This window comes from Eleutherodactylus coqui, chromosome 1 (assembly GCF_035609145.1).
Source record: "Eleutherodactylus coqui strain aEleCoq1 chromosome 1, aEleCoq1.hap1, whole genome shotgun sequence".
In the NCBI taxonomy this organism is placed as follows: domain Eukaryota; kingdom Metazoa; phylum Chordata; class Amphibia; order Anura; family Eleutherodactylidae; genus Eleutherodactylus; species Eleutherodactylus coqui.
Genome location: NC_089837.1, coordinates 251,447,848 through 251,475,847, shown reverse-complemented (window position 1 = coordinate 251,475,847; position 28,000 = coordinate 251,447,848). Strand labels below are relative to the sequence as shown.

The 28,000-nt window shown below is 39.5% G+C and overlaps 1 protein-coding gene across 1 annotated transcript in view; it reads left to right on the top strand.

Moving 5' to 3' along the window:
• Positions 1 to 28,000, top strand: part of GRIK2 (glutamate ionotropic receptor kainate type subunit 2) — an 843,071-nt gene that overhangs the window by 630,361 nt on the left and 184,710 nt on the right. Inside the window, exon 12 of the mRNA XM_066608100.1 lies at positions 10,155 to 10,273. Coding sequence (XP_066464197.1) covers positions 10,155 to 10,273 — 119 coding nt within the window. The remainder of the gene's footprint in view (positions 1 to 10,154; positions 10,274 to 28,000) is intronic.

Genomic DNA, 28,000 nt, shown 5'->3' with positions numbered 1-28,000 from the left:
TTCATCACTAACCTCAGCTATTCTATATGGATCACAGGACCAGCTGAAACAAACTCTTAGGCCTAACCCCCAGGATTATGGGCCATCACTCTTTGGCTATTTAAGGCATATGAATGATTTTATACTGTAGTGTTTGCAGAAGGGCTATTGCTAAGTCAATATCAAAACATCAGATGGCCACCCTCCTTGATCCCCACTTCAAGGCCAAAATGACAAATCTCATTCCGACAGTGGAGAGAAAACTCAAAATGCAGCTATATCAGAACAGACTAATAAGCAACTTGAGCAGAGCATTTTACCATGGCCATGGGGATGCTTCAATAATGAATCACAGCTCTGAAGCTCATGGTTAAATAAGCTGGAAGCCATCACAGCAGCAAAGAAAGTCCTACAGAGGTGTGGCATAGCATTTTCAGCCCTTCACAGCATCCAGCAACAGCTCGGGGTAGAACTCACTGTCACAGGCAGCACTTATCCAAGATGGTTCCAGAGTATGTCAGCTCCTGTGTGGATGTTTTCAGACATGGCATTGGCTCTTTTATTTTCTTTGTGTCTAAGCTTTGATAGTTCCTACCTAAATATAAGACCCGGCACAACAACCCCTCTGGTCACCTAATGTCTATATCCTGTAGTATCCTTCCGCTCGAGAAAGACGTCTAGACCTCTCTTAAACTCCTCTATCGATTTTGCCATCATCATGTGCTCAAGCAGAGAGTTCCACAGTCTCACTGCTCTTACAGTAAAGAGCCCCCTTCTATGTTGGTGATGAAACCTGCTTTCTTCTAGACATAGCGGATGCCCTCTTGTTACTGACACAGTCCTCTGTATAAACAGATCATGGGAGAGATCCTTGTATTCTTATCTGTTTATTTACAAACACACCTGGTTATTCTCTCACACAGTTTTCTGTATGAATATGTTTTGTATCCTATGTGTATGCTTATAAATTGTAAGCTCTAGAGAGCAGGACACTCACCCTCATTGTTCAAGATATGCATTGGTTTACAACTGGATGTTCTTACCTATTTTTTTGTATGTTTGTGCACACTCTATAATAACCCTGCACAATTCAACATCAGTTAATGCCAATTGCTCAAAAGGGTTAAGCTATTGGGGTGTTTTGACTTATGGCATGGCAACAAAGAGTGAGAAATGTCTGTTATGAAAGATGGTTAAGACGATTGGAACTATAATTGGCTGTAATGTCCATTCATTTTTTATGTCATAAATACCTTCTTAAAAATAGAATACTTTATATAATTAAAGCAATTTAACATATTTTCAGCTGCTCTCATTGTAACTACTGTATTACATCCCTTTTCCTGTGTAAATACGTATTCATAAATGACATAGTCACATGCAATATTATTTTGTGTTTTAAAACATAATATTGCAAATGCCCTTCAGAGGGCTTTCATTGCCATCATCCATCTCTACAAAAGAGAATTTTATGTTTCATTTTTTACATGGTTTTTATTTTTGCAAGCGCAAAATATGCCTCAGGGTAAAACAGAAATGTGTCATTCTATCAAAATATGATGTTTTCTCTAACCTTGACTTATATTAGTTCAAAGAGTTTTCTTTTACAGTTCTGTAATATTTAATCTCCATAAACAGTCAGACACAACATACCTATCTTTTTACTGGTAGAAAAAGGCAAAGTAAACACCAAAAGAGATTCTGATGTTCCCTTTTATGTTAATCTACTACACTAAGAATTTTAGGGCACTACAATGTCCCTTGAGTATTAATTTTTTCATTTGTTTATTGGATTGTGTAATAAGGAGAGTTAAGGCCCACTTAGGCACAACGATTATCGCTCAAAATTCATTCAAAAGCCATCTTTTGAGCAAAAATTGTTGCGTGTAAATGTGCTCATCTTTTAGTTTTCTGACAAACGATGGATTTCAGTTTGGCTTGAAATCTGTCATTTATCAGAACAGCTGATAAAATGGACGCAAGCTGTGTTCTGCCTGGGGACTGCTGATAACAGCTGATTACATTGTTCCAGCTGTTCTCAGCTGTCAGCCCCACCAGTAGTACAAAGAGAAATTATTCAGAGAACAGCGGGTGCTCCTCTGAATAAATTCAGCTCCCAGTGGCTCACAGGCTACTAATTGGTACAGGCTACTAATAGGCATTAGTGCCAATTAGTTAGAGTATGCAAAATGATCGCTCAGAAGACATCTTTTGAGCAATCATCTTTGTGTCTAAATGCACCATTATACACTTCTCTAATTACTCAGAGTATTTTAATGTACATATGCTAATGTGATTAAAAATTGCCATCAAGTTAAGAAATTAGGCCTCCAGAAGATCCCATTTTTCTTCACCTTTTTCCATGGCAAAGTTTATGAAGCATTGTGTCTTTCCATAACAGAGGCATCATTAATTAAATATCATAATTCTTATGAGGATGAGGCATTGGGGTGTCTCAACACTTTTACAATACTGCTTTCAGTAAGTATCTTGTGAAAGACAACAACTCTGGCATGGATACATAGATTCTGTGTTTGCAATAGGCAGCTCAGTCTGGATTAGTGGATACGTTTGTAAAAAAAACAACAAATTAATGGCCCTAAATACAGAAGATCAGAAAGGTTTTTGGATACTGCATGACCATCAAGCATGTAGATATATGCCTTTTAAATCACACCCCTATAGTAGGCATCAGGATAATTTGACAGTTGTGTTAGAGTTAAGTGACATCTTAGGATCCATTTCTGGGACAGCTCCCAGTGGTCAACACTACTAGAAATGACTTTAGTTCAAATGAGGACAGAAAGCCATACTTATGTGCCATAAACTTATTGGTAGCCTTCCCTCTATGTACAGTGATTCACAGATAGTTGTCAACCACTGATAGGACCTTCTATTGGAATGTTCAGTCAGAATGTGTATAGGTTTAAATGAATAAAATAGAAGTTATATGGAATATTTAATCATAACACTATATATCAATCTACTCAGAGCCTCCTTCTCTATAACATTATGCCTGTCGTTTGGACAGTATGTTTGAGCTGTCAGATTTCCTATAATAAATATACAACTGGGTATTTCCAATCAGCCATGATTAATTAGTGTCATAGTTTGCAGGAACACCCACCCCCACCCCCAACTGGTAACACCCAGTTATCAATTTATTCATACATTTCTATGAGGAATAACTGAGGAACAAACATTGCCGAGTTCTAAGGAAAGATGCTCCAAATGTGTTATTTTATAGGAAAAAGACATTTCAATAGTGGTGATAGATGCTCTTTCATGCTTTTGCTAAATTGAAATTGGATTTTATAAAGTATATTAGCAGTATTCAACTTAGATCTCAAATTATATAGATACGGTACTTCTTAAATTGAATTTGCGGTGCACTACATAATTAATGCTGCATGCCTATATTATTTGCATGACCCAACAGTCATTAGCTGGGAATAGCTACACAAAAAGTGCAACGCATCAAATTATTGTTCGGTGTCTTAAATACAGAGATCTCATGCGCCAAATTTTGGTTTGGCAAACACTTCATCTGTAAGTGTGAAAAAGACTCATTTGAAGCATCCCTAAGTAGGAGTACTGTTCAGATCTTTTTTTGTTTGATGTTTGATGTCCTGAAGGAAAATGGAAAAGTTTTTCACCATTTTATACTAAAATATCAATCTCTGTTCTTATATCTATTTCATATGCAAATTATAAAAATGTGGTTTGTTTTTTATAACTTGATTTCCATACATTCATATAAAGCATGTCATTTAATATTCAATTCATTGCACATACTGTTGTCTTTTTCTTTTTTTTGAGTAAGTTTTTTTTAAAAAGATATGTTAAAAAGTGTTCCAATGTGTATGTCATTGCCTTAATGCATAGAATAGACTTAAACCGTAGCAAAGTGTTCCAATTTTTTTTTCCGTCTAGAAAATCACCAGAAAGCATTGAAGCTTCCATGACTTTACAGCATTAACTTGAATTTGAGCATAGTTAGAATAAAATAAACTTCCACAAGCTCTATTGCAATGACAAATAATTTGGGTCATATTGATTGTTATATATTTTTTAATTGTAACCTTCCTAATCAGCCTTATGAACAATATGTCAGTTAATCTGTAGAGTGTGAATGTGACATTCTTTTCTTTTTTTTCAAGTAAAGGCTTTTAAGACAGGAGGTGTTCTAATATTGTATTAGTACAGTGAAAATGGAGTGTTTGATCCTTTGAATATTAATGTGTTGGAAAGAATATAGTAAAGAAAATTGAATTCTCTGAAGTGACAGGAACCTTATTCAAATAGTTTTGATTAAATGAAAGATTTTCACACAATTGAGAGGAATGAATAGCAGTTCATCTCCAAAGTGGCTTTTAAGACTGAAGAAGTTGGGAAAAACAGTATGTCATTAGCAAAGTAATTAGACTTTCAAACATCTTTAATTAGTTGCTGTCTTTAGTCTACTTTTTTTGTAAACTGCTATAATCTGATTAAATTGTTTATTTGTCCTGGCAGAAGTAAACTTACTTTACTGTTTAAACTACACCTAAAGTTTGGAAATTCATGTGACTGTAATTTATATGGGTAGCTATAAATGTGACACCAGGTTTTGGGCAATACAATTGAAGCATTTTTTTTCTCTTTCTAAAAAAATGTAGGTTCGGGAATTTCAGAAACACATGTATGTCTGTCTTTGGCTTAATAAAAAAAAACTTGTACCATAACTTATACATTTTCTATATTATATAGGGTGGTAGAAACCATACAATGATGTTAAGCTGTGTAACATACTATGCCAAAATTACACTGCTTTGACATATGTTGGGCCCTTAGAAAGTCATGGGTAATTTGTAGGATAGTTTGGTTACTTTTCTTCCTATAGTGAAACGTTTTTCTGACATAATGAGTGAACGTAATGTAAACCATGTGTATTTTTGTATAATCATATGACTGTAACAATATTCCTGGAAAATAGCACTCCTCTATATGGAAGAAAAATATACTTGCTTTCAGAGAAGCGCTATTTTTCCTAGATTTAACAGGCAAGAGTCCGTATGTCCAGGAGCTGCTACATGGGCATTTCACCCAACCAACTACAATCCTTCTTTGTACTGATGAAAAGCAAAAAATCAAAACAAGGACTTTCTGCAAATGGGTGTTTCAGTGTTGACTGATGTTGCTAGTCATTTCTCAATAGTCTATAATTGGTTGGATATTGGCGTACAGGGTAGCTACCTAGCGAACCAGAGACAGTTTTCTTTTTCTATTAGAGAGCTATTGTGGTTGCTTTTCCCAGAGATTATTGCCTGTAAGACTCCATACATCAGTTGGATCTAGACAAAAACAATAAGTGCCTTTGAAGAATTATAACAATATATGAGCAATTTATATTGACTTCAAAAGAGACATATAACTGTGCTAGAAGTATAAAAGGAAAAGACACAGTGTATGAACAGTATTAAAAGAGTATACTGTAAATTAGAATAATTAAACCCCATATGTAGAAAATTCACTTTAGGCCTTATTGACACATGCATTAGAGACTTTGCTTTGAGACTCTGGTGCATGTCTAGCACAAAATAACAGAGAAAATAGCATAGCATATTGAGCTATTTTATGTGGAAAAGTTTGTCCTGCATGCTAGAAGCTGAACCTATCTTATAATAGTCAATTGGGTATTCTGGCACTGTTCTGGTTTGACATGTCCTGGAGCTGAAAGTTCCAGTATTTTAGCTATTTGGCTTCCAGAATGGTACCAAATGAGGCCCCAGAGCACATGTGAATTAGGCCTTAGAGTGCCATACGTAAAAAGTAGACATAGGAGAGGTAGCAATAGTCTTAAAACATTTTTTTTCAAAGAAAAACACTGCTGTTCTGGAATTCTGAAGCATGTAAAAAGTCAAATTAAATCTTGTGCTTTTCCCCTAGTATCTCCAAGGATAGAAAACGACGAGTTTGTAGCTTTCATATTTATTAATCTCTATAAAAATAACATAGTAGCATAGTTCCTAAGGCTGAAAAAGACATATATCCATCCATTGAAATATATTTTAATTTGCATAGAGGTAATTGAATATCAGGTTAAGTTATATACCCTGGTCCATAGTTGATAATGCCAAAGGTATTGCACTTCGTTTTCTGTAACCAAATAAGCAAAGTTTTGGCCCCAAAAATGAATTTATATTTTCCAATCAGATTCAATAGTTTTAAATAATGCTGTATTAATTATGTATTTCAGGTTAGAATGTTTCTACTATAACTCAATAATTTGTAGCATATTATTTCAGTTGTATTCTATTTTGTGGTATTTCACAGTTTACTTAATCACTAAACCACTAGAAATTTGTAACCTAGTTATTTTTTCAGTTACTTAAAAATTTTTTGCTAGGTTCTACTCACATCAAACATCCATTATAGACTTAGTTATTAATCACAGAAATTTATAACTTCTAATTTGTATATTTCCAAAAGGGATATATGTTTATAAAAAAGGGGTATATTTGAAAATTGACTCAAAAGGGTGTGAAGGGAAAACATTTTAAATTCTACACAGAATGTCTTTAAAATATGAAACATGGTATTTAACAAAAAACATTTGTGGATATAACCGACAAAGTGATTTAGAACCAGTCACATCTTGGGTTGGGTGTTGCTCTACTAAAAGTAATATTTGGTGTGTCATTTTAACACTCTTTTTATGCCTTTGTTTAAACCAGAAACAATTTATTTTTCTGTATAGAAAAAAAGAAGAAATAAATCTTTAAATAATATATTTTTTCATGGAAATTGAAACTTCAAATTCATACAAATATATGTAGAGGAGAAGTACAATCACAATCACATTTACCCAGAATTTAAATGGAAAGTTCATTATTTGACAATTTCCAAAGTAGCATAAAAGGTTGCACATTTGTTGCATTTTGAATCAAATGTCCAAAGCTGTAATTTTATTGACTTTTGCATAAAAAGAAGACAAAAGCAAATAACATTTAAAATATGCTTCTTACAAAATTTTCTGTGTGTGTTTTACACTAAAGTCAATGGACAATAGATTGGACATTTTGTGTAAGCTCTTTCACATGTAAAACAGAGTTTAGAAATGCTAGTGTGAACCAACAGTGGCAAGTAAAGTACAATATTTGCTCAAGAATGATTAGAGGTCTACTGCTGCTCTAAATTTGCATCTCATTGATTAGTTTTCTTTGACTTTTATATGGTAAATATATCAGATTAATTATATAAACTATTAATTACAATTCTCTACATTATGTAATGTTTTATGAATAATGATAATCTTATGTTTAATATAAAGCTATATTTTCTAAAAATGTTTCTGAACTCCAGTGCTCAAAATATTGTACAGGACTTATAGTAAATGCCTTAGAGATCCAAACAACACCAAAAAGAAAGCACAGTTTTAAATGTAAAAGTTCTAAATTAGGAATACTTTGCTGTATTATCTACTGTTAAAGCGTTTCTCTGAAATATTCCAGTGTTCTATGTTGAACAGTTTTACTGGAATTTAATAAAAAATTAAGAAATTATTCCTTAGGGCTCAGTCAAACGAGGTTTTTTTTAATGCATGAATAAGCACTCTAAAAAAATTGCAATGATGCACGTGTACAAAGCGCGTGATTGTAGCCAAAAATTGCAAATAAATAGTACTTCCCCATTGAAAGCAATGGGAGAGAATCGCTATCCCCTTCTGCAGCAGATGATTCCTTAAATGTGAAACCCTGGATGCTGTTACATCCAGGAGTGTCACCTTGTTGCCAATGGTGCGGCACTGCTAAGGAGAAGATCATACTCCTCTGCCAATGCTTTGACAGCTATGTCAGGGGATTCCTTCATCCCTGCAGGAAGTCCAGTCATCATTGTACACTATAATAGCATTATCACAGTGTTCAGTAATGAGGGGTCTCCCCAGGGAATGAAGTAATCCCATTCCACAACTGTCACAACAGTGGGAAAGGAGCACAATCTGTGACAGCTGTGGCAGGAGATTCCTTCATTTCCAAGGGTAGCCTCCTCATCACTGAACATTGTGACAGCACTGTCACAGTGTTCAGTGATGAGGGGACTCCCCACAGTGAGGATTTTTTTTGGGGGGGGGGCTTTAAATATAAGTCCTACCCCGATAATAAGCCCTAGCTGCATTAAAAAAATATATTAATACATCACCTAGATGTGCTGTCTGGCTCCGTGTGTCTTCTCCCCTGGTCTTTTTCATTTCCACTGATCAGGGATTGAAAAATCCTTACCTCCTAGAGGCGCTACCTCTGATTGGCTGAGCACTGTGACTAATCACAGCTATTCAATCAATGAATGGCTGTGATTGGTCACAGCGCTCAGCTAATCACAGGCAGAATTTCTAGAAGACCAGTGCCGGGGACCCAGAGAGAAGACACGCCGGAGCTGGACAGCACTTTCAGGTGATGTATTATTTTTTTTATTTTTGCTTGCAGCTATAGCTTATTTAACCCCTTGAGTGGCAGGTTTCCTACCACCCTGTCGTGCCCACCAGGGCAGGTTTTTTAAAATGGTCTAATCATTGAATTTCAACTAGTTTTGCAGTTGCGTCTCAAGAGCCATAACTTTTTCATTTTTCCATTGACATAGCCATATGAGGGCTTGTTTTTTGCGGGACAAGTTGTGATTTTTTAAACAGGGAGGAGGAAAAAAAGAAATGGGGAAAAAAGAAAAAAGGGGCCATGTCATTAAGGGGTTAAATAATGTATTAACTTCCTTCTCTGGGTCATTACGACGCACATGGATACCACATGTGTGATTGTATTTTTGATTTTTTACAAAGTAAAGGGAGACAAGTGTTTTTTTAATTTTTTAAATAATTTTTTTACTTTTTTTTTTTTTAATTTTTTTAAAAATTTTTATTTTTTTTTGTCCCTTTAGGGGACTTCCACAGGGACCCATCAGGACCCCTGATCACATTCCAGGGGTCCGATGGTGACAGCCCTTTACATGCTGCAGTGACAGCCCTTTACATGCTGCAGTCACATAGACTGCAGCATGTAAAGGGTTAACACAGCAGAGATCGGAGGTTTTCTCTGATCTCTGCTGTAAGAGCTAGTACCTTGCTGTCCTCTGACAGCTAAGCACCAAGCTCTCCCTGCCACAGAGACCATCGGCTTGCTTCTGACAAGCCGATGGTCTCTATGGCAACCTGTAAACAAAGCAGGACATTGCCGACATGTCGGCAATATCTTCTGCTGGTTTTTCAAAGCCCTTGCTTTGTTCTCTGTGGGACTGTGCAGGCAGAGCACACTGTCACAGCTTGTGGCATTGTGCTCTGCAGCTCCCATAGTGATACATAGCCCGGAAATCTTCCGGGCTATGTCGCTATGAGCAGTGGAGCTCGTCACGGAACTTTTCCGGGCGTGCCACTCAAGGGGTTAAGAGCTTCAACAGTTTTTCTACTGTCAAAGTTGCATGCCATCGTGCGAAAACCACGTTTTCGTGCAATTCGGTGCTCCGCTTTTTTTAAAAGCTGTTCTATCTTTTGCAGGTGCAATTTTTTCGCGCTTGCAAAAATCAGGCATGTGAGCGCTTTCATTGGAAAGCATTGATTCTAATAGATTGGCTTTTTTCACGCACTTATTCATGCACGAAAAAAAACTTGTCTGACCGGGGCCTTAAACAGAACTAATTGATAGATTTGTAAATGTAATAGTACTGCATACACATTGCTCTGAGTCACTTTATACATATTTGCCCAGTTAGTTTTCTGTCTGTATCAGCAGCATGAAAAATATTTGGGTCCTATCAGTACAATATTATCAAAAATACTGACACACACAAAAAAAAAGTGCATTAAAAGAATACTACTGTAAATCCAGTCCTGTTAATCTAGTGCTAGTAGTTATTAACACCTAACAAGCATACTGAGTGGAGTGCACTGGAGTTAGGAAAAAAAATGTACGTGTAAAAGCTATTCTATAGTATTTCTGTCAATATGTATTGTGTGTATATTTTATAGAAGTAATTATATAAAAGTTTGCACTATTTATATATAGTAAAAAGTATTTATTTTGTGTGATACAGTTGATTTGAAGTGGCATTTTTTTAAATAACATAAATCTTTCTGTTCTTTTACAGTGATGGTTGGTGGATATGTCTTCCTCTTGCTGGGTTAATTTTTTTTCCTTCACTTGTCACAGGTTTAGCCCATATGAATGGTATAACCCACATCCTTGCAACCCTGATTCAGACGTGGTGGAAAACAATTTTACCTTGCTAAATAGTTTCTGGTTTGGCGTTGGAGCTCTCATGCAGCAAGGTATACGATTCAGCCTTTTCAATCACTTGGGCACCATGTCCCACTATTTTCTGGGGATATATCTCACTATGGTACAAGATGCTTGCATGGGTGCCTCTGTGCATGTAGCCATATTCAGCTTCACATTCATAATGAAGCATCTAATAATAGGCATCATCTAACTCAACTCAATTAATTACTCTAAGAACATAACAAGTGTTCTTGAATCTTACATTTCCATGACATTTGATTGTAATCAACTTAATAACATTTCATAAATCAACAATATCCCATTAGCAACTGCAAAATATGGCTTTTAACATCTTCACTCCCTGTTATCATTTAAAGTGCTTAATTTATTATGGTAATTTTAAATAAATAATGAAATATTAATTTTTATATTTAATTTGAAAATGTTTAGTTAATTAAATATAGCTATCAAAATAACATGTGATTTGGAAATATAAAATATATCATTGATCTATATTTTTACATCAGACATAAACTAAACAAATTCAACACATAGCTTTTTAAGAAAATAATAAAAATAGATATTTATAATTTAAATGCAGTTGTAGAATTACAATGTAAAGCAATGTAATAAAAATAAAGTAAAAATGTTTCATTAAGTATGTTTGATTTTTAAAAGTTATAGCCTTCTTAAGGTAAAAACTTTCAAAATTTTTAAAGATAAACTAAAAGCATTCTTGCATATGTATAAAGGTATACATGATAGAGGAGACCCGTACATTTCTTGCTGTCACTTCCACTTCAGGAAACGGTGGGATATGGTGCTGGACTTGACGTTACCTTGGGTACATGATAGTCAGCCCCTAACCGGCACTCTGATATAATTTCAGGTCTGTCCAAAATATTTCTAGGATGTAAACTTGTAATAATTGGGGAACTTAGTAAAAATGCTTTCTTACTACAAATAATTATTTCTTCCTTGTCTTTTATTCTGACTATTTAAATTTTGAATGAATAAATAGAAGAAAGAAATGTTATTAAATACTGTATACATCTGAGAAAAATACATTAGCATTAGAAAAATGTTTATATATTACTTGAGCTTTTTATTTTATTTTTGCTTTGTGGCAAAGTTTTTTTTAAGATAAGAACAGCTAGGCTTTCCTTTCAAAAGTGATAACCAACTACTACTATATGGTAAGAAATTGTTTAGATTAAGTTTTTCAACAAGTCAATACCAAAGTTCATTAAAAATATTAACTTCATGATATTTTATACAATGAAATAATTGTATTTACCCCAAACTAAAATGTTGCTTAAAATTAGCCCACAATGCCTTAAATTCATTTTATTAAGTGAATGGCAGGGAGTAGTGATGTAACAGTTACATTTCAAGAAAAAGTAAGTGAACCTTCTGGACTTACCTGGATTTCTTTATTGATTACTAATAAAATGTGGATCTGTTATGACTATAGTTTACCTGCAGCTTGTTGTATCCTTGGAGTGATCTTAGCATGGAACCTGCTCCTAGGGAGAGTAGCAATGGTTCTGAATGTTCTTCATTTGTAGATAGCTATTCTTATCCAGATCTTAAGAAATGTTTGTGTAGCCTTTTACAGCTTCATGTGTCTCTATAACATGTCTTGTGAGGTTTTCTGAAATATTGCAACTGTTTGTGATTACCTTAGGGTCTGTTTACACCAAACAATTAATCATTTGAATGAGAAAACAATGGCAGACTTCATTCGTTCAGGGAGCATTCACACAAGCATGTGCGTACATAGGTGCGCACAAAACCGAGCACCCACACACGTGCACATACATGTGTGAATGCAGGTCCATGCCCATTGCCTTCAATGGGGCTGTAGCTGCTGCCAGCGACCCTATTAAAAACAATGGGCTGCTGGCAACCCCTGCAGTGATTTTCGGAGGAAGGGCCTAAAAATATAAGCTCTTCCGTGAAAATCATCTCTGGTTTATGTAAAAAAAAACAACAACTATATATATATATATATATATATATATATATATATATATATATACTCATCAGTCCCCCTGCGGGGAGTCCCCTTGTCACTGAACACTGTGACAGCTGTGGCAGGGGATTCTTTACTGCCTGCAGGGTGTCCCCTTGTCACTGAATGCTGTCACAGTGCTATCACAGTGTTCAGTGACAAGGGGGCTCCCCACTGGGGAATACTGACATGCACCACTGACCTATGGTGCATGCATGTCCTATGTTTTGCAGGTACATGCGTTTGCACACCTGTAAAACATGGACATGTGAACACACCATGGGGAACCATTGGTTCTAATAGACGCATGGTTTTGTGCGTACCCATGTACGCACACGCACACACTTGTCTGAAAGCACCCTCACTCGTGCAGCCTGTTTATACAAGCATATACATTGTTGGCTTATTCAAATGAAAAATCATTCAGTTGTTCACATTCACTGTATGTAAGTGAATGATAATGAATGAACAATCAGTATTTAAACCGAATGATTAATGAATGAGCCAACAATGATTTTTATGCTTGCATAAAATAAATGATGAACAAAAAGCAAACAATTTATTATTCATTGCTCGATTGTTGACTGTGTTTACACTTAGCGATTACAGTTTATTTTCGCTCATTTAAGTGATTTTTTTTAATGATAATTATTCAGTGTAAAGGGGCCTTTAGTTAGATTGTGGGGTTTTTTTTAAATGTCACTTAAACAACAGCCAGACTTCGTTTTGTAAGTAATGCAGGAATTCCAGCAAGCGGTTCACTTATTTTTTCTTGTACAAACTTACATGAAGATACAACAAAAATTTGAGTTTTGTATTTAATTTACCTTTTAAGTACAGTCTATACCATATAAAGGCTTATTTATTGACCACCCTAAAAATCCTGACATCATGTAATAATTAAACTAAATTAAGTTCATATTAGCAATTGGACAGGCATTAGATTAGAGAATTCTTTATGCAGTACCTTATTTTAAAGCCTTAATGACTGCCCATATGTCTTTTCACAGCAGCCATTAATAGTCTTTATTCTAATGCAATTGACTTTTTATGTGGGCTGCATTAGTAGCCCATGCCAGAAGGAGTAGGTGCTTAGCCAATGGATAACAATCTGGCACCTGCTTGAACAGCAAGGACTGGAGAAACCTTCAATCCCCATTGCTCAACCCTTTACATACGACATTCAATGCGCTTGCAGTATTGATAAGGCCTACAAGGAGGGGTCTCCTTCTGTCACTCATCAGTTTCCCTCCCCATGTGATTGAAGGGTCTCAATGGATTGCTATGTTCAAGCTTCTGGGTTTTTCCACCTACAGTGGTCTACGAGGCTCACCATCTGGCTGAGCTTCACAGGCTTTATAATACAGTTCTATCCTGAATTATAGTAGTGTATTATAAGAATGATAGTATGGTGTTCAAAAATGGGTATTTAAATCCTCAGGCTTGATACTGTCAAGGCTGTTACTGGCATGGATATCAACCAACTAAAAAAAGCAATGCAAAATAGGAAAGCTTTAGGGCTCATTCAGAAGAGCACTGTCCACTGACATTAGAGCCATGCTCAGGATGCACTTCTATAGGAACAAATGGGTTTCTATAGAAGTGTTTACATGAATGATTGTTAGACACACTGAATTAGCTCATCTAACAAAAGATAGGACATGCAAGTGCAAACTCGCATGTCAGCTCTGAGTTGTGCGCAAAGATAGGAGCTGGAGCTGGAAAGCATGCAATTCACATCTTCGATCGTGTGAATTGACTACTTCAAAGGGGTTTGAATTAACCCGCTCATGCAATCTTTAGAGCAGTATAGCTGCGGCTATACTGTGGGCAGACAGCGCTCGTATGAAAGAGTCCTTAGGTTCACCAAGGGTCATGAACAAATGAATGGCTAACAACAACAATGGGACGAAAATAAAAAAAGTTGAAAAACTGCGAAAAATTTTTTAAAAAATAATAAAAATAAAATTCAAAATGTCAAAACCCCCATTATTATGTTAAAAAGAAAAAAAACAACAAAACATCACAAATCATCACAAAGAAAAAAGCTTAATATTCAACCTCCATGGGGCACGCCATAAACAAATGCGCAAAACTAAACAAAAATAGCTAATTTTGCCTATCTCACCTTACATACAACAGAATAGAAATCATTGAAAGCAATAGGATGCCGGTAAATATAAGTCCTTCCCTGGAAATCATTGTGTTAAAAAATTTATGTATTTAAAAAAATAAATAAATAAATAAATAAATAAATATATATATATATATATATATATATATATATATATATATACACACCTCTCCACCACTGTCGTGTAAATATTGCCCGTGGGGGGTCCCTTTTGCACTGAACACTGTGACAGCTGTGGCAGAGGATCGTGATGTTCTCCCATTGAAAACAATCGGCTGCCGACAATCCCTGCAGGGAATTTCGGGGAAGGGCTTCAAATATAAGCGCTTCCCTGAAAATTATTCCTAGAATGTGTTAAAAATAAAAAATATATATATACTCACCTCTCGGCAGCTGAAGGGGCTCTGGCGAGTCCACCCATGTCTTCTCCCTACACTGCTCTGAAGCTTTTTCAGTAAACAGGGATTTAGAATTCCCGCCTGCTTAAATGGCTGTATCTGATTGGCTGAGCACTCAGCCAATCACTGGCAGCACTCAGCCATTCATTGAATAACAGCTGAGTGCTGCCTGTGATTGGTCACGGCACTCAGCCAATCACAGGCAGCGCTTGGCCATTCATTGAATTCAGCTTTGTGACAGCTGTGGCAGGGTATTCTTTACTTCCCGCGGAGATGAAGAAATCCTCTGCCACAGCTGTAACAGCTGTGACAGTTGTGACAAGGAATTCTTTACTCTCCACGGGGATGAAGAAATCCTTTGCCACAGCTGTGACAGTGGATTCTTTATTCCCTGCGGAGATGAAGAAATCCTCTGCCACAGCTATGACAGCTGTGTCAGGGGATTCTTTTCTTCCCACGGGAAGTCCTCTTGCCACTAAACACTGTGACAGTGCTGTCAGTGTTCAGTGACGAGGGGACTCTCCGCTGGGGAATATTGACACGCACCACGTACCTATGGTGCACACATGTCCTATGCTTTGCAGGTACGTGCGTTTGCATGCCTGTAAAACACGGACATGTGAACACCATAAGGAACCAATTGTTCTAATAGACATGTGGTATTGTGCGCACATGCTCGTCTGAAAGCACCCTAAATTTATAAAATGATCGTACTGGCCTGTGGAATTAATTTCATATATTATTTATATTGCACAGTGAATTCTGTAGGAATTAAAAATGCCAGAATTGCAGATTTTGTTAATCTAGACTCTAGAATTAATGTAATTAAAGTCAATAAAAATGTTATATGTTCACAAAAATTAAATAATTAAAGACTAGAGCCCATGCCAAAAAAACCAATCCCTTATAGAGCCCAGTCGATGGAAAAATAAAAATGCTATGGTTCTTGGAATGAGGCAACATACAAGCAAATCTTTTTAGAAAAGTGTTTTTAATGTACAAAAATAGCAAAAAACCCCCAAACTATAAACTTGGTATTTCTGGAATCATGCTGACCTACAGGATTATGGCTCAGTAATATGAGAATTGTTTTGTGCGCACCTATGTGCGCAAAAAAAGCGCATCCATTAGAACCATTGGGTCTCTATGGCACTGGTCAGATGTCCGTCTTTTACAGGTGCGAAATATATGCACCTGTAAAAGATAGGACATCCGTGCCTCTCATGCGCAGAATGGACCTAACTGACGTGCATAAAGAATCCCTATGTGGAGTTTCCTCATTACTGAACACTGTGACAGCACTGATGATTTTCAGTGAAGGGCTTATATTTAAAGCCCCTCTCTGAAAATCACTGCAGGCCTTGCTGTCATCCCATTGCTTTCAATGGGGCTGCAGAAGCGCCAACCCCATAGAAAACAATGGGAGAACATCGTGCTTTGGCGAATTCTTCATCACCGCGGGGAGTCCCCTTGTCACTGAATACTGTGGCAGAGCTGTCACAGTGTTTAGTGATGAGGGGACTCCCCGTGAAGATGAAGAAATCCTCTGCCACAGCTGTCACAGCTGTGGCAGAGGATTGCAATATCTCTGTATGTTCTCAATTGGGTCGGCGCTGCTGCTGGCCCCACTGATCACAAGGTGAAACCCCTGGATGTAACAGCATCCAGGGGTTTAGTAGAAAAGATCAGGTAGCAGCATCAGTAGGTACAAAGAGCACATTCAAGGAATCCCCTGCTGCAGCTGTCACTTTGGGGAACAGTTGGTGGATTATTTGCTTTGGCCACCCCACTGCCTCTTCCAACCTGTTCTGCTGCAGCACTTGCCTCCCCCTTTAAAGCCCTGTCTTCAGTAGGCTTTGCAAGCCAGGTTGGGGCAGGCCCCAGTAGTAATAGCGACCCCTATTGCAGTACAAGTAGTTATAGTGACCCATATTGAGGCCCCAGTAGTAAAAGCATCCCCTATATTGGTCCCAGTAGTAATAGTGACCTCTATTGTTGCCCCTCTTCGGTCCTCCACTGCCTCCACCAATGCATCCCAGCGCAGTATTCAGCTGTCTCTAACCCAATCGTTGGAACGAAAGCGGAAAAACGTGGCCACCCACCCGCATTCACAATCTTTAAACGTGCATATCGCTAAACTACTCAGGCTGGAGATGTTGTTATACAGGCTAGTAGAAACGGAGGCTTTCCGCAACATGATGGTGTGCCGTCCTGGCCCTACACCAGCACATCTCACGCGACATAAACCGTGCCCTCACCAACACGGTTACTGGGAAGGTCCACTTAATGACGGACACATGGACAAGTGCTGGTGGGCAGGGACACTACATCTCCCTGACGGCACATTGGGTGAACTTGGTGGAGGCTGGGACCGAGTCTGACCCTGGGTCCGCTCACGTACTACCCACACCAAGGATTGCGGGTCCTACCTCAGTGAAGGTTTCACTGGTGTATTATGTCACCTCCTCCAAACACCCCCCCCTCCTCCTACACCCCCTCCATCTCTCTATTACCATGTGTGAGCACGTCGCTGGCAGTCGGTAGCTCGAGGAGCTGCAGCACTGAGGTGGGCAAGCGTCAGCAGGCTGTGCTGAAACTACTTAGTTTGGGAGAGAAGAGACACACCGCCCAAGAGCTGCTGCAGGGTTTGACAGAGCAGACCGACCAGTGGCTTTCGCCGCTGAATCTCCAACAAGGCATGGTTGTGTGTGATAATGGGCGTAACTTGGTGGCGGCTCTGCAGCTTGGCAGACTAACACTCGTGCCATGCCTGGCCCACATCCACATGTGCAATCTGGTGGTTCAGCGCTTTCTGAAAAACTACCCCCATTTGTCTGACCTGCTCACCAAGGTGCATCGCGTGTGCGCCCATTTCAGGAAGTCCACCACAGATGCTGCCACCCTCAGGATACTGCAACAGCGCTTCCAGCTGCCAGTACACCGACTGCTGTGCGACACGCACTGGAATTCTACATTGCACATGTTGGCCAGGCTGTATGAGCAGCGTAGAGCCATTGTAGAATACCAGCTGCAACGTGGCCGGCAGAGTGATAGTCAGCCTCCGCAGTTCTTCACAGAGGAATAGGCATGGATGGCAGTCATCTGTCAGTTACTATGAAAATTTGATGAGTCTACACAAATGGTGAGCGACGACACGGTCATTATCAGCGTAACCATCCCGCTGCTTAGCCTGCTGAGAAGTTCGCTGCTAAGCATAAAGGCCAATGCTTTGCAGTTAGAACAGGAGATGGGGGATGACAGTATGTCACTTGATAGCCAGACCACCCTCACGCCTGTTTCTCAGTGCGTATTGAAGGAGGAGGAGGGGGAGGAGGAGAAGGAGGAGGGGGAAGAGATTGCTGCCTACACTGCAGAGGGTACCCATGCTACTTTCCTCACATCTGTTCAGCATGTATGGGCTGAAGAGGAGGATCATGAAAGTTATCCTCCTAGTGAGGACAGCGATGTGTTGCAAACTGGGACTTTGGCACACATGGCTGCCTTTACGTTAAGCTGCCTTTCCCTTGACCCTCGCGTTAGACGCATTCTTGCTAACCAGGATTACTGGCTGTCCACCCTTCTCGACCCACAGTATAAGGAGAACCTTTCCAAAGGAAAGGAGTAAGAGAGTGATGCAATACCACAAGTCCCTTGTGGAAAAGCTGATGCTAAGGTTCTCATCTGGCAATGCTAGCAGTAGAGAACATACTTCAGTGGGCCAAGTAGGGGAGGTGCGGGGATCAGGTAGCATGTCCAGCGCAGGCACGGGAACACTTTCCAAGGCCTTTACCATTTTTCTGGCTTCCCAGCCAGACTGTATCACCACTTCCCAGTCTAGGCTGAGTCACAGGGAACAGTGAGAAAAGATGGTCAGGGAGTACATTGCCGACCGTACCACCGTCCTCCGTGATCCCTCTGCTCCATACAACTATTGGCTGTCAAAGCTGGATACATGGCACAAACTTGCGCTGTACGCCTTGGAGGTGCTGGCCTGCCCTGCCGCTAGCGTCTTATCTGAGAGGGTGTTCAATGCTGCTGGGGGGGATCATCACGGATAAACGTACCCGCCTGTCAACTGACAGCGCCAACAGGCTTACACTCATTAAGATGAACAAAGGCTGGATTTCCCCAGACTTCTCTTCTCCACCGGTGGAAAGCAGTGGAACATAAAGATTTTTTCAGCTGGAACAGGAGAACCATGCATGCTCTATCAAGCCCAAAAAGGGGAGAACTTACTTGGTCTATCCCTCTCTGATCTTCCTCCTCCTCCTCCTAAACCGGCATGTCATCACGCTGAACAGCCAATTTTTCAGAGGGCCAAAAGGCTCTGTTAGCAAATTAAGCAACTACGAGCTCTATCTTTAAAAAATGTTTCTGTGTTTCACCTGCACCGTAGATAAACCAATTTTTGGGGGGTACACCTGCACTCTTGGTACACACATTTTTGCATGCTTCGCCTATACTCAAAGCAAACCAATTTTTCAGGCCTTTGCCTATACTCATAGCAAACCAATTTTTCCGGGCTTCGCCTACACTCTTAGTAAATAAATGTTTGAAGTGTTTGCCTATACTCTTGGTACACCAATTTTTCAGGGGTTCACCTATACTCTTGGTACACCAATTTTTCCAGGCTTTGTCCAAACTCATGGCAAACTAATTTTTCTGGGCTTTGCCTATACTCACAGCAAACCAATTTTTCAGGCCTTCGCCTATACTCTTAGTAAATAAATGTTTGAGGTGTTTGCCTATACTCTTGGTACACCAATTTTTCAGGGGCTCACCTATACTCTTGGTACACCAATTTTTCCAGGAGTCAGCTATACTCTTTGTACAGAAAGGTTTCAGGGGTTCACCTATACTCTGGCTGCAGAAAGGTTTAAGGGGTTTGCCTATACTCTGGGTACAGAAATGGGTACACAAGGGTTTTTCCATAGCGGTGTTCACTCAGCTATCTGACACATACACAGAATGAATTGTGTGGGTACACAAGGGTTTCCCATTGTGGTGTTCAGCTATCTGACACATACACAGAATGAATTGTATGGGTACACAAAGGTTTCCCAGCGTGGTGTTCAGCTATCTGACACATACAGAATGAATTGTGTGGATACACAAGGGTTTCCCAGCGCGGTGTTCAGCTATCTGACACATACACAGAATGAATTGTCCTGCTTTGCCCACGCCAATTTCTTCACGGTTCATGCAGTCTTTGGAGTGATCAAAGGAACCGTAACTGATTTAATGAGACTTTCACAGGGTCACTGTATTGCTGTGCTGACAACTTTGGGAACACCTCCTGCCTAAAAGAAATCTTCCATTTTAGAAAGGGTTGCTGAATTTTGCTGATCCTTGGAAGTGCTAGCATTCGAGTCCGCTTTATGCCCACGTCAGTTCAGGGTGTGGGCAGAGGCCAAGGTCCTGGGCGAGGTGCAACTCTGCCATGTTTGGCCCCTCTAATTTCTTCATACTTCATGCTGTCAATGGAGCTATCAAAGGAACCGTAACTGATTTAATGAGACTTTTACAGGATCACTGTATTGCTATGGTGACAACTCTAGGAACCCCTCCTGCTTAAAAGAAATCTTCCATTTTAGAAAGGATTGTGGAATTTTGCTGATGCTTGGAAGTACTAGCATCTGAGTCCTCTTTATGCCCGTGTTAGTTGAGGGTGTGGGCAGAGGCCAAGGTCCTGGGTGGGTTGCAACTGTTCCGAGTTTGGCCAGTGGAATTTCTTTGTGGTTCATCCAGTCTTTGGGGCGATGAAAGGAACCGTAACTGACGGCACATTGGGTCAACCAGGTGGAGACTGGGACCGAGTCTGACCCTGGGCCCACTCTCATGCTTCCCACATAGAGGATTGCAGGTCCTACCTCGGTCACGGTTTCTCGGGCTTATTATGTCACCTCCTCCTCCTTGGGGTCTGGGGATCAGTGCTAGTCGACATGCACTTGTTCTCGTGTTCCCACAGTTATCTGAGACACTGGTTTGGACCAATCAAAAGAAGCGTAACTGCTTTAATGAGACGTTCACAGCAGTACAAGCATCCAAGTCCTCTTTATGCCCGTGTTAGTTGAGGGTGTGGGCAGAGGCCAAGGTCCTGGGTGGGTTGTAACTGTGCCAGGTTTGGCCAGTGGAATTTCTTCGTGGTTCATCCAGTCTTAGGGGTGATGAAATGAACCGTAACTGACGGCATATTGGGTCAACCAGGTGGAGGCTGGGACCGAGTCTGACCCTGGGCCCGCTCACGTGCTTTCCACACAGAGGATTGCGGGTCCTACCTCTGTCACGGTTTCTCGGGCTTATTATGCCACCTCTTCCTCCTCCTTGGAGTCTGGGGATCAGCGCTGGTCAACATGCATTTGCTCTCGTGTTACCACAGTTATCTGAGGCACTGGTTTGGACCAATCAAAAGAAGTGTAACTGATTTTAATCAGATGTTCACAGCAGTACTAGCATCTGAGTCCGCTTTATGCCCACGTTTGTTGTGCATAGTAGTGCGCACTAGGCTTTGGCAAGCATTCTGGCTGTATAACAGGTCAACTCATTATACACTGCCTGTTTTTGTATGTCTGCAGATGTATAATGCCCTGAGTGGTAAACAGCCGGATTGGTGTAGGTGTGGTAAACACACGCATTCCTCTGGGTCAGCGCTAGTCGGCATGTATTATCTCTCGTGTTACAACTTACCACAGTTATCCGAGATACTGGATTGGAGCGTTCACAGGAAGCGTAACTGATTCAATGAGACTTTTACAGGGTCACAATATACCTGTAGTGGCTAATTTTGTGACACCTCCTGCTTCAAACCAATCTTTGGTGTTAGTATGGGCTGCTGCATTGTGGAGATGTGTAGAAGTACTGACATCTGAGTCCCCTTTATGCCCACGTTTGCGACTCATGACAAATTTGTGACGGAGGTGGCATGGGATTGGAATTATGATTGTATGTTAATTTATCAGCAATTCTCATCAGCATTGTGGCCTATCACCCACAATTTCAAAGAGGGTCACTGCCAGGCCCTGCCAACCCTCTGCAGTTTGTGTCTCCAGTTCCTCCTCATCCAAGCCGCACTTATAAATAGACATGAGGGTGGTGTGGCTATCAAGTGAGCGTGTGGAATATGGACAGCTGAACGCTGCGCAGTGAAAATTTTGTGTGCGCTGTGGACTCAGGCTTTTGCAGGGGATTGGACAGCAATGCCAGCATGTAACACAGGAGAAGAGGCAGTGGTGTCACCCGAAAGCAGTGATTGTCCTTTGTTGCACCAAGTGTGGTGCTTAGCTAAGATGTGCCAGCGCGTGTGCCTTGCTGCTTATGCTCTGCCCCATGTAAATGGTTAGGGGGTGACCGCCAGGTTCTTGCCCACAATTTGGCTTAATAGTGTGACCTGGGAGCCTCAGATGCACCCATGCATGCTGCCCCTGCCATTCCCTATCAGTTTCTGTGGTGTTTCCATGAATTTTTGATGTTTTCAGGTGATTCACACAACCTCCCCTATGCGGAGCATCGATCACCTTGAAAAATGCTTGAGTCTCCCATTGACTTCAATGGGGTTCGTTACTCGAAACAAGCTCTCGAGCATTAGAAAAAGTTTGACTCAAGCAACGAGCATCCGAGCATTTTGGTGCTCGCTCATCTCTAATCTTAATAAATCTTGTGTATTCAAAATTGGCTAATTGAATTTCTGACTGAATTTGGTTTATCTGATATATCTGTTATATTATTTTTCTATAATATAGCTGTCATACAGAAACTTAATTTTTATAAGACATTAAGCCTTTTCTAATGCCTAACACTAGTAAGATATGAATAGTAAATTTACAACAAAAGAAGTTGTTAGTTCAGCAGTTAAAGTCCTTTCTTATTATGAAGTAATGATACTAATAAGGGCATATTTAGATAGATTGCATATCAACAATCTACAAAAAAACACAGTACAATAAATTTGAGTGTCAATTTCTAAGTCTCCTTCATATGCAGGTTTAAGAGCATGCTGTCAATTTTCAAATTTTCAATGTGCCTACTATGTTAAGACATGCCAAAAATTTTCTTGATGGATTCTAACCTTTGCAATACAAAGTATGAAATATATGGAAAATCTGCAGCACGGTGTATTTCAAAATCTGATTGAAGTGTGATTGTTCTTAGTGAGGCCTCAGTCACACGGGTGCATCGGCACCCGTACACCGGCGCCGATGCGCCCGATTGACTGCAGGAAGGAGATGGACGTACCTGCAGACGGCCGTCTCTCTGCAGTGCTGGAGGAAAGAACACATGACCGGCAATGAAGCCGGTCACATGTTCTTTCCTCCAGCGCTGCAGAGAGACGGCCGTCTGCAGGTACGTCCGTCTGCTGGTGTCAGTCACACGGGCGCATCGGTGCCGGTGTACGGATGCCGATGCGCCCGTGTGACTGAGGCCTAAGAGAAACCAAGTAATCTTGTAGATATGATACCTTTTAATGGCTAACAAAAATACATGCTGTTAATGCGAGCTTTCGGGCCTCTCTGTGTTTTTCATCATTGTAATGCATATAGATTCTGCTGCTGATTTCCTGTGCAACTGCCGTATTTGAACTCAAAATACTTGTTGCCTTAGTTTTTTAGGTCTTAAACGCATGGACATGTTTTTCTCCCCTTATACATATGTGATAATCATGGACGTATGAGGGTACAAAACAAAACCACTTTTCAATGGTTTAGTGGTTTTGTTTTCACTACTAGAATTTCTTGGCCATGAATACTATGGCCAAGAAAAGATAGGATATGCCCTATCTTTCCAAGACATCTTGAATACATTGTGTGGGAAAGATCAGGCAGCCCCTTTCCTCCAGCTGTTTTCAAATACCTGCGCTCTGCCACGGAGTTTGAGCTTTCAGCGAGAGGGAGAAAATTTCCTTTGTTTAGGCACAACTACACTCCATACTGCCAAGCATAGTTGCACCCATGACAGTGTTTTAAGGTCTTAGATTTAGTTTTTCATTATAAACTTGTAATAAAAAGGCCATGTTCAGACTATTTGTTGCTGACTGCACACCAAAATCCAAAAATAAGTAAGCATAATCCATTCACATTGTAGTGGATTTTTGTACTGCAGATTTGAGGGCATGGTGTGTTTTTTCAAATCCATACTTAGGATGGATTCATATGAACGCATTTGCAAAGGCATTTCCTTACATGAAAATTTTGTCCATATAACATGACAAAGCGATGCCTTTGATTTCAATAAATTTGTTCAGGAGAACGTGTTTTTTCAAAATATTTTTTTAAAATCTTCATACGCGAAAAGATAGGAGCTACTCTATCTTTGTCAGTTATTATGCTGAAAGTCAAAAAAGGGAGGGGAGAGAGTTACCCTCCATTCAACGCAGGGAAAAAAAGACAGCTGGCCCTAATTTGACATTTAATTGCCATTCTATTCACCGGGAAGGGTGTAACACATGAGCATGTGAGCTGGCATTTCAATCGCAAAAAAAAAAACAATCTATCTGCTAGCACAGACATATCAGCCTGCTTCTTGCCATCTTCTAACTTTGTTCATGCAAAAATACGTTCTGTACCGGTGAACACATTTGTGCATACACTCGTCTGAATAAGCCCTTATACTACAAATTTTCACAAAGGATTTCTCCATTTACAATTGTAAACAAATTCTGCTACAAGATCTGCATGTTTCATAGCACTCATTCACACCAGCATTCAGCTTACACTAAGACTTCCCTTCTCTTTGTTCAATTTTTGGAACAAAAAGATAGGATTAAAACAGAATTCAATGGCTTTATCTTTTTTACCCATTGATTTCAATAGTTTTTTTTTTTTATTATTAAAAAAAAACTAAATGGAAAGCTTTCACTTTGCTACCATTCTGTTAGGTTTCTGTTTTTTAACCCCTTAATGACACGGCCTATTTTGGCGTTGAGGACCAAGCGATTTTTTGGTATTTTTCCATCTCCATTTTTCAAAAGCCATAACTTTTTTATTTTTCCGTGGACGCGGCCGTATAAGGGCTTGTTTTTTGCGTGGCGATCTGTAGTTTTTATCGGTGCCACTTTTGGGTATATAGACAATATCGTAAAATTTTTTTTTTTTTTTTTTTATGATAACAGGGAGAGAAAACGCATCAATTCTGCCATAGATTTTTTTTTTTTTTTACAGCGTTAATCATGCAGCATAAATGACACACTAAATTTTTTCTGCGGGTCGGTATGGTAACAACGATACCAAAATTGTTATATTTTTTTTAGGTTTTTACACTTTTTTGCAATAAAACCCCCTTTTTTTGGAAATCTTTTTTTTTTCTCTATAGCTGCATTCAAAGTCATGTAACTTTTTTATTTTTCTATGTACGGAGCTCTTTAAGGGCTTATTTTTTGCGAGACGAGCTGTAGTTTTTATTGGTACCATTTTGGGAAATGTACGGCTTTTTTGATCACTTTTATTGCATTTTTTGTGAGGCAAAATGCTAAAAATTAGCATTTTGCCTCTGTTTTTTAGCGTTTTTTTTTACGCTTTTTGTCGTACAAAATAAAAAGTGTGTTCAACTTTTTGTACACGTCGTTACGGACGCGTCAATATCCAATATGTGGGGTTTTAGTTTTTTTTCCCTTTTTTTATGCTAATATTAGAAAAAGCATAAAAAAGGGGTTTTTTACATTTTTTTTTTTTACATTTTTCTTTTGTTTACACTTTTCTTTTCTTTTTTTTATACTATTTGAGTCCCTCTGAGGGACTTACATCACTGTGCCTATGATCGCTGTCATAAGGCATGGCAAAGCTACTGCTCTGCCATGCCTTATCGCTTGTACAGCGATTATAGGCACAGGCAATACAGGACGCCAGTGTCTGGCGTCCTGTTGCCATGGTGACAGACCGGGCTCTCGCGATAACATTGCGAGAGCCGGCCGGAGACACCGAGGGAGCGCGATCTCTCTGTCAACTCTTTCCCTGTCGCGATCTACTTAGATCGCGGCAGGGAAGGGGTTAACAGCGGTGGGCGCATCTCCGATGTCCCCCCGCTGTTGGAGCGGGACGCCGGCTGTGACTGACAGCCGGCTCCCGCTGCGGGATAGCGCGGGATCTTATGTGATCCCGTGCTATCTCCAGGACGTACCAGGTACGTCATGTTGCGGGAAGTACCAGGCTGCCATGACGTACCAGGTACGTCCAGGAGCGGGAAGGAGTTAAATAGAACAAGTAGAGCTGCAGACTGCGCTATTTGTTCCTTTAAAAAACAGAGACCTAATGGAATGGAGTAAACATCATTGGCAAAGCTGTATCTCTAAATGCCTTTGATTTCATACTAAGGGCTCATGCCCACAGTCATGTGTGTAAAATGCAGTGTTTTACACTTACAGAGCCTGTATGTAATGCCAGCATAGAGCTGGGTGTATGGGGTGAGTATGGCACTGTACATGCCTGGGAATCTGATAACCCTGGCATGCGCAGTGTGTTTTTTTTTTAATTCCCCACTCTGTTCAGAGCGCGGATGTGTATCGAATTGCTGCCCGTGTGCAATGTATTGTTGCTATTTTTTATGCTGTATGGGAGGCTATGAACAAAGCATGCCACTGTGTATCTACAGGGTGGCATCTGTCTGATGAATATATTGTAGGTATTGGTATAGAAATTAGACAAGGAAAGTCTCTTATCACTGTTAATAATTAAAAACACTCAAATTTATTTGTAATAAGAGGTTACAAATAAAAGACTTAAGCAGAGAAAGTAAGTAGTGAGAATAATAATCTCCCTATTACCCCGGTGCCAGGGGGTTTAAAGTGAATTTCTGTCTAACTGCTACCAGGAATCTTCCTTACAGGTTTAAGATGTTAAACCTTGATTAATGTACACAGGGAGAGGGGAAGGGAGTACATTTTGTTTGTATTCAGATTATATGAAGAACTTCTCTTACTGAAGTCATAGTTTATAGGGGTGAACATATTTTATAAGGAAAAGATATGTATTGGCATTTGATTAATCAGTATACATTGGTATACCATTCCTATTTATACTTTCAATGTTCACTTCAAAATGCAGTGTGAATATACCCTAACTCAAAATTTGAGCTTGATGTGGGTAAAAGGAGTGAAGAAAGCTAAGGTCTATGGTTTAGTATGTTAGTGTCCTTAAAAAAATGCAGCTTGAAAAATACAAGTTTGTGTACCTAGGGTCCAACAAGACTACATACTTAGGGGGTCGAAAATATGTGAGGGTGGAAACATGGATATGCTAGAAGACACAGCATTCAGATGATTGTTTTTACCAGCTATCTAAATACAGATTTGTAATACTTAAACCATGGGCAATTTGAGGAAAATGGAAGAAAAATCTTCCAACCCACCAACATAACCTTAGTAGACTTTTTTTTTAACTCAAAATGCATGTGGAGGAACACTTGCTACTCAATAGGTCAGAAAAATGCTTGTCTTTGTCAGCACTGTTGTTGACTGCATAACAGAACATTGATGTTTCATGCCTACAAGAATGTCACATGGCATGGGAATCTCAAACACATAATTCTCACAGAAATGCACTATTTAATGCTCTTGGATGTTCATTTATGTCAACTTAAGTTGACCATTAACAACGTTTTCAGAGTACCTTGACTAAGGAATATAAATTTTAAAAAAGAGGATGGTATATTAAATACCGCAATAGTTAAAATCAAATAAATTACTCTGCTTTGAATACTTTCTGTACTGATCCATTGACAGAAATAATCAAAGGATAAAAAGCCATCCCCTGAATAAATGTAAATGAGGATCCCCCAATTTGATGCTGGTGCATCAAAAGGGGCAACTTATATTAAACCACCTACTAAAACTGTTCACATTCTGCTCAGATCTTGTTTTTTCTGATGTACAAATACCAGACTAAAGAGATTTGATTTGCGAGGGTTGGCATCTACAGATTTAGCAAAGTTTAACTTAAAACATAACATTGACAAACAGTTCTGTACCACAGTTCTCGACACGAATTATCTAACTTCCCGGTGTCGTACACGCATGAAATACGGCAGGAGCATTCTTTAGATCCTAAATAAGATTACAACTCGATTATTCAATGTTAAGTGCAAACGTATTGGCACCCCTGTTTAATGTACGTAATCTAATTCTCTAACTTCCGGTGTTGAACAAACATGAAATTTGGCATGACCATTCTTTAGGTCCTAAATAGGAAAAGTAAAGGGGTCACAACTCGATTAATCAATGCTAAGTGCAAAAGTATTGAAACCG